This window comes from Scyliorhinus torazame, chromosome 26 (assembly GCF_047496885.1).
Source record: "Scyliorhinus torazame isolate Kashiwa2021f chromosome 26, sScyTor2.1, whole genome shotgun sequence".
Lineage (NCBI taxonomy): Eukaryota > Metazoa > Chordata > Chondrichthyes > Carcharhiniformes > Scyliorhinidae > Scyliorhinus > Scyliorhinus torazame.
The window spans coordinates 42837930-42851066 of NC_092732.1; the positions used below are offsets into that span (position 1 = coordinate 42837930).

The window sequence follows — 13137 nt, forward strand, 5'->3', positions numbered from 1 at the left end:
ATAACACTGGGGTACAGTACTGGTGGGGACGGGTGTGTCACTATATAACACTGGGGTACAGTACTGGTGGGGACGGGTCTGTCACTGTATAACACTGGGATACAGTACCGGTGGGGACGGGTCTGTCACTGTATAACACTGGGGTACAGTACTGGTGGGGACGGGTCTGTCACTGTATAACACTGGGGTACAGTACCGGTGGGGACGGGTCTGTCACTATAACACTGGGGTACAGTACCGGTGGGGACGGGTCTGTCACTGTATAACACTGGGGTAGAGTACCGGTGGGGACGGGTCTGTCACTGTATAACACTGGGGTACAGTACTGGTGGGGACAGGTCTGTCACTGTATAACACTGGGGTACAGTACTGGTGGGGACTGGTCTGTCGCTGTATAACACTGGGATACATTACTGGTGGGGACGGGTCTGTCACTGTGTAACACTGGGGTACAGTACTGGTGGTGGCGGTTCTGTCACTGTATAACTGCGGTACAGTACTGGTGGGGATGGGTCTGTCACTGTATAACACTGGAGTACAGTACTGGTGGGGGCGGTTCTGTCACTGTATAACACTGGGATACAGTACTGGTGGGGACGGGTCAGTCACTGTATAACACTGGGGATACAGTACTGTTGGGTCGGGTCTGTCAGTGTGTAACACTGGGGTATAGTACTGGTGGGGACGAGTCTGTCACTATAACACTGGAGTACAGTACTGGTGGGGACGAGTCTGTCACTGTATAACACTGGTGTACAGTACTGGTGGGGACGGGTGTGTCACTGTATAACACTGGGGTACAGTACTGGTGGGGACGGGTCTGTCACTGTATAACACTGGGGTACAGTACTGGTGGGGACGGGTGTGTCACTGTATAACACTGGGGTACAGTACTGGTGGGGATGGGTCTGTCACTGTATAACACTGGGGTACAGTACTGGTGGGGATGGGCCTGTCACTTTATAACACTGGGGTACAGTACTGGTGGGGACGGGTCTGTCGCTGTGTAACACTGGGGTACAGTACTGGTGGGGACGGGTCTGTCACTGTATAACACTGGGGTACAGCACTGGTGGGGACGGGTCTGTCGCTGTATAACACTGGGGTACAGTACTGGTGGGGACGGGTCTGTCACTGTATAACACTGGGGTACGTACTGGTGGGGACGGGTCTGTCACTGTATAACACTGGGGTACAGTACTGGTGGGGACGGGTCTTTCACTATATAACACTGTGGTACAGCACTGGTGGGGACGGGTCTGTCACTGTATAACACTGGGGTACAGTACTGGTGGGGACGGGTCTGTCACTGTATAACACTGGGATACAGTACAGGTGGGGATGGGCCTGTCACTGTATAACACTGGGGTACAGTACTGGTGGGGACGGGTCTGTCACTGTATAACACTGGGGTACAGTACTGGTGGGGACGGGTCTGTCACTATATAACACTGGGGTACAGTACTGGTGGGGACGGGTCTGTCACTATATAACACTGGGGTACAGTACTGGTGGGGACGGGTCTGTCACTATATAACACTGTGGTACAGTACTGGTGGGGACGGGTGTGTCACTGTATAACACTGGGGTACAGTACTGGTGGGGTCGGGTCTGTCACTGTATAACACTGGGGTACAGTACTGGTGGGGACGGGTCTGTCACTGTATAACACTGGGGTACAGTACTGGTGGGGACGGGTCTGTCACTGTATAACACTGGGGTACAGTACTGGTGGGGACGGGTCTGTCACTGTATAACTCTGCGGTACAGTACTGGTGAGGACGGGTCTGTCACTGTATAACACTGGGGTGCAGTACTGGTGGGGACGTGTCTGTCACTGGATAACACTGGGGTACAGTACTGGTGGGGATGGGTCTGTCACTGTATAACACTGGGGTACAGTCCTGGTGGGGACGGGTCTGTCACTGTATAACACTGGGGTACAGTACTGGTGGGGATGGGTCTGTAGCTGTATAACACTGGGGTACAGTACTGGTGGGGACGGGTCTGTCACTGTATAACACTGGGGTACAGTACTGGTGGGGACGGGTCTGTCACTGTATAACACTGGGGTACAGTTCTGGTGGGGACGGGTCTGTCACTGTATAACACTGGGGTACAGTACTGGTGGGGACGGGTCTGTCACTGTATAACACTGGGGTACAGTCCTGGTGGGGACGGGTCTGTCACTGTATAACACTGGGGTACAGTACTGGTGGGGAGGGGTCTGCCCCTGTATAACACTGGGGTACAGTACTGGTGGGGATGGGTCTGTAGCTGTATAACACTGGGGTACAGTACTGGTGGGGACGGGTCTGTCACTGTATAACACTGTGGTACAGTACTGGTGGGGATGGGTCTGTAGCTGTATAACACTGGGGTACAGTACTGGTGGGGACGTGTCTGTCAGTGTATAACACTGGGGTACAGTACTGGTGGGGGAGGGTCTGTCACTGTATAACACTGGGGTACAGGACTGGTGGGGACGGGTCTGTCACTGTATAACACTGGGGTACAGTGCTGGTGGGGACGGGTCTGTCACTGTATAACACTGAGGTACAGTACTGGTGGGGACGGGACTGTCACTGATTAATACAATGTAAGTTGGCCACTTCTCTGATTTGTTAATTTGATCCTAGTTGGTTTCCGCTGTTGTGGAATACGGTGGGAAAAGAATCCGAGGAAGTGACCTTGTGACCCCAAAGGATGCTGTCGCCATCACGAAGCAGTTTTTGAAAGGCCTGAAGGTGAGGTGGATGTTTAGTGACTGAGTTAGCAACACCTCCACCCATTAAACCCCTCATTCCTCTGTGTCCATCACTCGAACCTCCTTCGCCCTCCCCTCCTCAGATAGACTGGTTTGCCTCAATGCCAGGGGAGGAGGCTGAGGGAGGTGTCGAGGGGAGGAGGCTGAGGGAGGTGTCGAGGGGAGGAGGCTGAGGGAGGTGTCGAGGGGAGGAGGCTGAGGGAGGTGTCGAGGGGAGGAGGCTGAGGGAGGTGTCGAGGGGAGGAGGCTGAGGGAGGTGTCGAGGGGAGGAGGCTGAGGGAGGTGTCGAGGGGAGGAGGCTGAGGGAGGGGGCGGCTGAGGGACGTGTCGAGGGAGAGGAGGCTGAGGGAGGTGTCGAGGGAGAGGAGGCTGAGGGAGGGGTCGTGGGGAGGAGGCTGAGGGAGGTGTCCGGGGGAGGAGGCTGAGGGAGGTGTCCGGGGGAGGAGGCTGCGGGGCTGTCGAGGGGGAGGAGGCTGAGGGAGGTGTCGAGGGGGAGGAGGCTGCGGGGGTGTCGAGGGGGAGGAGGCTGCGGGGGTGTCGAGGGGGAGGAGGCTGCGGGGGTGTCGAGGGGGAGGAGGCTGCGGTGGTGTCGAGGGGGAGGAGGCTGCGGTGGTGTCGAGGGGGAGGAGGCTGCGGTGGTGTCGAGGGGGAGGAGGCTGCGGGGGTGTCGAGGGGAGGAGGCTGAGGGAGGTGTTGAGGGGAGGAGGCTGAGGGAGGGGGCGGCTGAGGGACGTGTCGAGGGAGAGGAGGCTGCGGCGGTGTCGAGGGGGAGGAGGCTGCGGGGGTGTCGAGGGGGAGGAGGCTGCGGGGGTGTCGAGGGGGAGGAGGCTGCGGGGGTCTCGAGGGGGAGGAGGCTGCGGGGGTGTCGAGGGGGAGGAGGCTGCGGGGGTGTCGAGGGGGGCTGCGGGGGTGTCGAGGGGCGGGCTGCGGGCGTGTCGAGGGGGAGGAGGCTGCGGGGGTGACGAGGGGGAGGAGGCTGCGGGAGTGTCAAGGGGGGCTGCGGGGGTGACGAGGGGGAGGAGGCTGCGGGAGTGTCGAGGGGGGCTGCGGGGGTGACGAGGGGGAGGAGGCTGCTGGGGTGGCGAGGGGGGGCTGCAGGGGTGTCGAGGGGGAGGAGGCTGCGGGGGTGTCGAGGGGGAGGAGGCTGAGGGGGTGTCGAGGGGGTGGGGCTGCTGGGGTATCGAGGTGTGGGGCTGCGGGGGTGTCGAGGGGAAGGAGGCTGAGGGGGTGTCGAGGGGGTGGGGGTGTCGAGGGGGTGGGGCTGCTGGGGTATCGAGGTGTGGGGCTGCGGGGGTGTCGAGGGGGAGGAGGCTGAGGGGGTGTCGAGGGGGTGGGGGTGTCGAGGGGGTGGGGCTGCTGGGGTATCGAGGTGTGGGGCTGCGGGGTGTCGAGGGGGAGGAGGCTGCGGGGGGTGTCAAGGGGGGCTGCGGGGGTGTCGAGGGGCGGGCTGCGGACGTGTCGAGGGGGAGGAGGCTGCAGGGTTGTCAAGGGGTGCTGCGGGGTGTCGAGGGGGAGGAGGCTGCGGGGGTGTCGAGGGGGAGGAGGCTGCGGGGGTGTCGAGGGGGGCTGCGGGGTTGTCGAGGGGGAGGAGGCTGCGGGGGTGTCGAGGGGGAGGAGGCTGCGGGGGTGTCAAGGGGGGCTGAGGGGGTGTCGAGGGGGTGGGGCTGCAGGGGTATCGAGGGGTGGGGCTGCGGGGGTGTCGAGGGGGAGGAGGCTGAGGGGGTGGGGCTGCTGGGGTATCGAGGTGTGGGGCTGCGGGGGTGTCGAGGGGGAGGAGGCTGAGGGGGTGTCGGGGGTGGTGGTGTCGAGGGGGTGGGGCTGCTGGGGTATCGAGGTGTGGGGCTGCGGGGGTGTCGAGGGGGAGGAGGCTGAGGGGGTGTCGAGGGGGTGGGGGTGTCGAGGGGGTGGGGCTGCTGGGGTATCGAGGTGTGGGGCTGCGGGGGTGTCGAGGGGGAGGAGGCTGAGGGGGTGTCGGGGGTGGGGGTGTCGAGGGGGTGGGGCTGCTGGGGTATTGAGGTGTGGGGCTGCGGGGGTGTCGAGGGGGAGGAGGCTGAGGGGGTGTCGAGGGGGAGGAGGCTGCGGGGGTGTTGAGGGGGGCTGCGGGGGTATCGAGGGGTGGGGTTGCGGGGGGTGTCGAGGGGGTGGGGCTGCAGGGGTATCGAGGGGGGCTGCGGGGGTATCGAGGGGTGGGGCTGAGGGGGGTATGAGGGGCAGGACGATGTGTGTGACAGATTGTGATTGGCTCCGCAGGGTATTGAGAACGTTTACACACAGCACCAGCCGCTGCTACAGGACTCCCTGGACCAGCTGATTAAAGGGAAGCTGAGGGACAGTCTATACCCGTACCTTGGGCCAAATACACTGCGGGACCGGTGAGTACCTGACCTGTCAGCACCTTCCGGAGAGGAGGGGGAGTCTGTACCCCAGTGAGAGTCAGCACCTTCAGGAGAGGAGGGGGAGTCTGTACCCCAGTGAGAGTCAGCACCTTCAGGAGAGGAGGGGGGAGTCTGTACCCCAGTGAGAGTCAGCACCTTCAGGAGAGGAGGGGGACTCTGTACCCCAGTGAGAGTCAGCACCTTCAGGAGAGGAGGGGGAGTCTGTACCCCAGTGAGAGTCAGCACCTTCAGGAGAGGAGGGTGACCCTGTGCCCCAGTGAGAGTCAGCACCTTCAGGAGAAGAGGGGGACCCTGTACCCCAGTGAGAGTCAGCACCTTCAGGAGAAGAGGGGGACCCTGTACCCCAGTGAGAGTCCGCACCTTCAGGAGAGGAGGGGGAGTCTGTACCCCAGTGAGAGTCAGCACCTTCGGGAGAGGAGAGGAGGGGGAGTCTGCACCCCAGTGAGAGTCAGCACCTTCAGGAGAGGAGGGGGAGTCTGTACCCCAGTGAGAGTCAGCACCTTCAGGAGAGGAGTGGGAGTCTGTACCCCAGTGAGAGTCAGCACCTTCAGGAGAGGAGGGGGGAGTCTGTACCCCAGTGAGAGTCAGCACCTTCAGGAGAGGAGAGGGAGTCTGTACCCCAGTGAGAGTCAGCACCTTCAGGAGGGGACCTGTACCCCAGTGAGAGTCAGCACCTTCAGGAGAAGAGTGGGACCCTGTACCCCAGTGAGAGTCAGCACCTTCAGGAGAGGAGTGGGAGTCTGTACCCCAGTGAGAGTCAGCACCTTCAGGAGAGGAGAGGGAGTCTGTACCCCAGTGAGAGTCAGCACCTTCAGGAGGGGACCTGTACCCCAGTGAGAGTCAGCACCTTCAGGAGAGGAGGGGGAGTCTGTACCCCAGTGAGAGTCAGCACCTTCAGGAGAGGTGGGTGACCCTGTACCCCAGTGAGAGTCAGCACCTTCAGGAGAAGAGTGGGACCCTGTACCCCAGTGAGAGTCAGCACCTTCAGGAGAGGAGTGGGAGTCTGTACCCCAGTGAGAGTCAGCACCTTCAGGAGAGGAGAGGGAGTCTGTACCCCAGTGAGAGTCAGCACCTTCAGGAGGGGACCTGTACCCCAGTGAGAGTCAACACCTTCAGGAGAGGAGGGGGGAGTCTGTACCCCAGTGAGAGTCAGCACCTTCGGGAGAGGAGAGGATGGGGAGTCTGTACCCCAGTGAGAGTCAGCACCTTCAGGAGAGGAGGGGGAGTCTGTACCCCAGTAAGAGTCAGCACCTTCAGGAGAGGAGGGGGAGTCTGTACCCCAGTGAGAGTCAGCACCTTCAGGAGAGGAGGGGGAGTCTGTACACCAGTGAGAGTCAGCACCTTCAGGAGAGGAGGGGGAGTCTGTACCCCAGTGAGAGTCAGCACCTTCAGGAGAGGAGGGTGACCCTGTACCCCAGTGAGAGTCAGCACCTTCAGGAGAGGAGGAGGACTCTGTACCCCAGTGAGAGCAGCACCTTCAGGAGGAGGGGGGACTGTACCCCAGTGAGAGTCAGCACCTTCAGGAGAGGAGGGGGAGTCTGTACCCAAGTGAGAGTCAGCACCTTCAGGAGAGGAGAGTAGGGGGAGTCTGTACCCCAGTGAGAGTCAGCACCTTCAGGAGAGGAGGGGGGAGTCTGTACCCCAGTGAGAGTCAGCACCTTCAGGAGAGGAGGGTGAGTCTGTACCCCAGTGAGAGTCAGCACCTTCAGGAGAGGAGGGGGAGTCTGTACCCCAGTGAGAGTCAGCACCTTCAGGAGAGGAGGGGGACCCTGTACCCCAGTGAGAGTCAGCACCTTCAGGAGAGGAGGGGGAGTCTGTACCCCAGTGAGAGTCCGCACCTTCAGGAGAGGAGGGGGGGTCTGTACCCCAGTGAGAGTCAGCACCTTCAGGAGAGGAGGGGGAGTCTGTACCCCAGTGAGAGTCAGCACCTTCAGGAGAGGAGGGGGACCCTGTACCCCAGTGAGAGTCAGCACCTTCAGGAGAGGAGGGGGAGTCTGTACCCCAGTGAGAGTCCGTACCTTCAGGAGAGGAGGGGGACCCTGTACCCCAGTGAGAGTCAGCACCTTCAGGAGAGGAGGGGGAGTCTGTACCCCAGTGAGAGTCAGCCCCTTCAGGAGAAAATCAACCCAATATTAAGGAGACAGCCTCTCGCTGACTGTACCCGCTCTGGGACAGGCACTCACTGACTATACCCGCTCTGGGACAGGTCCTCGCTGACTGTACCCGCTCTGGGACAGGCACTCACTGACTATACCCGCTCTGGGACAGGCACTCACTGACTTTACCCGCTCTGGGACAGGTCCTCGATGACTGTACCCGCTCTGGGACAGGCACTCACTGACTATACCCGCTCTGGGACAGGCACTCACTGACTATACCCGCTCTGGGACAGGCACTCACTGACTGTACCCGCTCTGGGACAGGCACTCACTGACTATACCCGCTCTGAGATAGGTCCTCGCTGACTATACCCGCTCTGGGACAGGCACTCACTGACTATACCCGCTCTGGGACAGGCACTCACTGACTATACCCGCTCTGGGACAGGCACTCACTGACTGTACCCGCTCCAGGACAGGCACTCACTGACTGTACCCGCTCTGGGACAGGCACTCACTGACTATACCCGCTCTGGGACAGGTCCTCGCTGACTGTACCCGCTCTGAGACGGGCACTCACTGACTATACCCGCTCTGAGATAGGTCCTCGCTGACTGTACCCGCTCTGGGACAGGCACTCACTGACTATACCCGCTCTGGGACAGGCACTCACTGACTATACCCGCTCTGGGACAGGCACTCACTGACTGAACCCGCTCTGAGACGGGCACTCACTGACTATACCCGCTCTGGGTCAGGTCCTCGCTGACTGTACCCGCTCTGGGACAGGTCCTCGCTGACTGTACCCGCTCTGGGACAGGTCCTCGCTGACTATACCCGCTCTGGGACAGGTCCTCGCAGACTGTACCCGCTCTGGGACAGGCACTCACTGACTATACCCGCTCTGGGACAGGTCCTCGCTGACTATACCCGCTCCAGGACAGGCACTCACTGACTATACCCGCTCTGGGACAGGCACTCACTGACTATACCCGCTCTGGGACAGGCACTCACTGACTATACCCGCTCTGGGACAGGCACTCACTGACTATACCCGCTCTGGGACAGGCACTCACTGACTATACCCGCTCTGGGACAGGCACTCACTGACTGTACCCGCTCTGGGTCGGGCACTCACTGACTATACCCGCTCTGGGACAGGCACTCACTGACTGTACCCGCTCTGGGACAGGCACTCACTGACTATACCCGCTCTGGGACAGGCACTCACTGACTATACCCGCTCCAGGACAGGCACTCACTGACTGTACCCGCTCTGGGACAGGCACTCACTGACTATACCCGCTCTGGGACAGGCACTCACTGACTGTACCCGCTCTGGGACAGGCACTCACTGACTATACCCGCTCTGGGACAGGTCCTCGCTGACTATACCCGCTCTGAGACGGGCACTCACTGACTATACCCGCTCTGGGACAGGTCCTCGCTGACTATACCCGCTCTGAGACAGGTCCTCGCTGACTGTACCCGCTCTGGGACAGGCACTCACTGACTATACCCGCTCTGAGACGGGCACTCACTGACTATACCCGCTCTGAGACGGGCACTCACTGACTATACCCGCTCTGAGACGGGCACTCACTGACTATACCCGCTCTGGGACAGGTCCTCGCTGACTATACCCGCTCTGAGACGGGCACTCACTTACTCTACCCGCTCTGGGACAGGCACTCACTGACTATACCCGCTCTGGGACAGGTCCTCGCTGACTATACCCGCTCTGAGACGGGCACTCACTGACTATACCCGCTCTGGGACAGGCACTCACTGACTATACCCGCTCTGAGACAGGTCCTCGCTGACTGTACCCGCTCTGGGACAGGCACTCACTGACTATACCCGCTCTGAGACGGGCACTCACTGACTATACCCGCTCTGAGACAGGTCCTCGCTGACTGTACCCGCTCTGGGACAGGCACTCACTGACTATACCCGCTCTGGGACAGGCACTCACTGACTATACCCGCTCTGGGACAGGTCCTCGCTGACTGTACCCGCTCTGGGACAGGCACTCACTGACTATACCCGCTCTGAGACGGGCACTCACTGACTATACCCGCTCTGGGACAGGCACTCACTGACTGTACCCGCTCTGGGACAGGTCCTCGCTGACTGTACCCGCTCTGGGACAGATCCTCGCTGACTGTACCCGCTCTGGGACAGGTCCTCGCTGACTGTACCCGCTCTGGGACAGGTCCTCGCTGACTGTACCCGCTCTGGGACAGGTCCTCGCTGACTATACCCGCTCTGAGACGGGCACTCACTGACTGTACCCGCTCTGGGACAGGCACTCACTGACTGTACCCGCTCTGGGACAGGCACTCACTGACTATACCCGCTCTGGGACAGGCACTCACTGACTGTACCCGCTCTGAGACGGGCACTCACTGACTGTACCCGCTCTGGGTCAGGTCCTCGCTGACTGTACCCGCTCTGGGTCAGGTCCTCGCTGACTGTACCCGCTCTGGGTCAGGTCCTCGCTGACTGTACCCGCTCTGGGACAGGCACTCACTGACTGTACCCGCTCTGGGACAGGCACTCACTGACTGTACCTGCTCTGGGTCAGGTCCTCACTGACTGTACCCGCTCTGGGTCAGGTCCTCGCTGACTATACCCGCTCTGGGACAGGCACTCACTGACTATACCCGCTCTGGGACAGGTCCTCGCTGACTGTACCCGCTCTGGGACAGGCACTCACTGACTGTACCCGCTCTGGGACAGGCACTCACTGACTATACCCGCTCTGGGACAGGCACTCACTGACTATACCCGCTCTGGGAGACGCCCTCACTGATAACGGGGTCCTTTACCACTCTGTCACATTGCAGGATATTATCATGTTCCCTTGCTTTGATCTCGAAGCTGAGCTGAAATGGCTGCGTTCCGCCTGTTCGCTCCAAACTGTAAGTGCACTGTCTCCTCTGCCCTCCTTGTACACGGGCCACTCAGCTGCATTGAGACACGTGCTGCTGTTCCACATTCTTCGTAACCCTAACCCTTCACCTGTCACCCGAGCCACATCCACCGGACCAGACTCCAGTTCGCCTGTTGGAGTCCGAACAAGAGAGTAGTGTCCGGAGGCTGCACCATGGGAAGCCAGCTCCGGGGACTCGAGGTCCCTGTGTTTGCCTCCAGGGTTTCCCGGTCATGTCTGTGGTTAAGCCGATAGAACGCCTTCTTCCTATTTGCTTCAATTCTTTCTCCCTCTCAGACAACCTCAAAAGTTCCTGTAAGTGAAGCTAGTGAAACCAGAGCCTCTGGAGACCAGTGTGCCAGTAACCCTAGAATGCTCTCTACGTGTCGTGATGAGTCTGTGTTTAAATATTCATGGTCTGTCCAATCTGCCCGCTGCATCCATCGCAGTTCACCAAGTCGCCAACCAATGTACCAGGCTCGTGGACACTGGAGTGATAAATCAGTGAATACCAATGGGAACTAAAACCCCACAAGATTTGAGAGGAGGAAAACCCAAATTAAATACGCTGGGGAGGAGGGGGGGGGGGCAGGGGGAATAAGGACTGATGGGAGCAGCGGTGAAGTGGGAGGGGACAAAGCGATCTGTCTGTCTGTGTTCGGATGTGTGCCCCCCTGAGTGTGTTTCGGCCCTCTTTCCTGGGACTCGCAATGACTGTCTCTTCCAACTGTTTATATATTAATGATTTGGATGAGGGAACAAAATGTAACATCTCACAGTTTGCAGCTGATACCAAGCTGGGTGGGAGGGTGAATTGTGACGAGGATGCAGGGATCCTGCAGCAAGATCTGGACAGGTTGGGCGAGTGGGCAAATCAATGGCAGATGCAGTGTAATTTGGATAAGTGTGAGGTTATTCACTTTGGAAGCAAAAACAGGAAGGCAGATTACTCCCTGAATGGTTGTAAATTGGGAGAGGGGAGTGTGCAGCGGGACCTGGGTGTCCTTGTGCACCAGTCGCTGAAGGTAAGCTGCAGGTGCAGCAGGCGGTAAAGAAGGCTAATGGTATGTTGGCCTTCATTGTAAGAGGTTTCGAGTATAGGAGCAGGGATGTGTTGCTGCAATTGTACAGGGCCTTGGTGAGGCCAAACCTGGAGTATTGTGGGCAGTTTTGGTCTCCTTCTCTGAGGAAGGATGTTCTTGCTCTCGAGGGAGAGCAGCGAAGGTTTACCAGACTGATTCCAGGGATGGCGGGACTGTCATACGAGGAGAGATTGACTAGATTGGGATTGTTCTCGCTGGAGTTCAGAAGAATGAGGGGGGAATCTCATAGAGACTTATAAAAGCCTAACAGGACTAGACAGGGTAGATGCAGGGAAGGTGTTACCAATGATGGGTGTGTCCAGAACCAAGGGTCACAGTCTGAGGATTCAGGGTAAACCATTTCGGACAGAGATAAGGAGACATTTCTTCACCCAGAGAGCGGTGAGCCTGTGGAATTCATTCCCACAGGAAGTAGTTGATGCTAAAACATTGAATATATTCATGAGGCAGCTGTATATAGCCCTTGGGGAGAATGGTATCGAAGGCTATGGGGAGAAAGCAGGATTAGGCTATTGAGTTGGATGGTCAGCCATGATGGTGATGAATGGCGGAGCAGGCTCGAAGGGCCAAAAGGCCTCCTCCTGCTCCGATCGTCTCTGTATCTATGAGTGGGTCTGTGCAACATCTGTTCAAATTCCAGGCAAATGGCTCCAATTCCTTTTGGGTACTTGCTGTTCCACCGGACTGAGTCCCCTGGCTGGGCAGTCACCTCATACACTGCTCCAGTAGTTTGGCATCACAGGCACCAACCGCATGCTGCTGGGTAGCTGAGTCAGATGGGAAGGTCGCATTACCTGGGCAGTCAAATAGCCTGTTGTCTCTCACCGTCCAGATTGGAGAGGAGAAGTGTGTTCAGTGTCACCAGAATCCCAGCCAGTGAGGAGTTGGCACCTTCGGGCATGAGGGAGGGGAATTCAATGTGGCCCCGTTGAAACAGAAAGTGAAACGGAAAGTATCCGACTGGGAGGCTGTGTCAGAGGCAGGTCTGCTGCCGATGTGACAGTCAGGCAGCGTGCAAGCAATCTGATTAGAACGCCTCTGGGGGGCGAAAGCATCGTTTCACCGAGCCCTGGAGGATTCCACGCCAAGCTGCGTTTCTGCTACTGCCTTCGTAGTCGCATAGTGGTCGCTCTCACTGGTGACAATGGTCCTGTGTTTGGACATACACCTGGCGGTTAGCACTGCTCCTTCACCGCGCCAGGGTCCCGGGTCCGAATCCCGGCTCGGGTCACTGTCTGTGCGGAGTCTGCACGTTCTCACCCCGTGTCTGCGTGGGTTTCCTCCGGGTGCTCCGGTTTCCTCCCACAAGTCCCGAAAGACGTGCTGTTAGGTGAATTGGACATTCTGAATTCTCCCTCCGTGTACCCGAACAGGCGCCGGAGTGTGGCGACTAGGGGCTTTTCACAATAACTTCATTGCAGTGTTAATGTCAGCCGACCTGTGACACTAATAAAGATTATTATTTTCCATTTATTAATCAATTCGATCCCCCCCCCCCCCCAAAGAGTTCCCGGTTTCACAACGTGCCCAGAGAGCTGTTTGCGCAGTAAAGTCACTCTCGACAGAATGCACCTTGACGGTTCTTAACGGCACGCTTTCCCCTCTCACAGGCCGCAAGATATCATCGTGTTCATCATTGGAGGAGGGACGTACGAGGAGGCGCAGACGGTCTACAATCTGAACCGTTTAAGTCCAGGAGTGAGGATTGTGCTGGGAGGAACAACCATTCACAACACCAAGAGGTAAGAATGAGCAAGTCTGCACAATACAGTCCGGAAGCTCCCATTGTGGTCTCTTTGAGAGCAGGTGGGTGAAGCTAGTGCTAGGTAAAGGCCTG

The 13137-nt window shown here is 58.8% G+C and overlaps 1 protein-coding gene across 1 annotated transcript in view; it reads left to right on the forward strand.

Moving 5' to 3' along the window:
- Nucleotides 1-13137, forward strand: part of vps45 (vacuolar protein sorting 45 homolog) — an 87018-nt gene that overhangs the window by 62282 nt on the left and 11599 nt on the right. Inside the window, 3 exon segments of the mRNA XM_072490669.1 lie at nucleotides 2640-2747; nucleotides 5018-5139; nucleotides 12911-13042. Coding sequence (XP_072346770.1) covers nucleotides 2640-2747; nucleotides 5018-5139; nucleotides 12911-13042 — 362 coding nt within the window.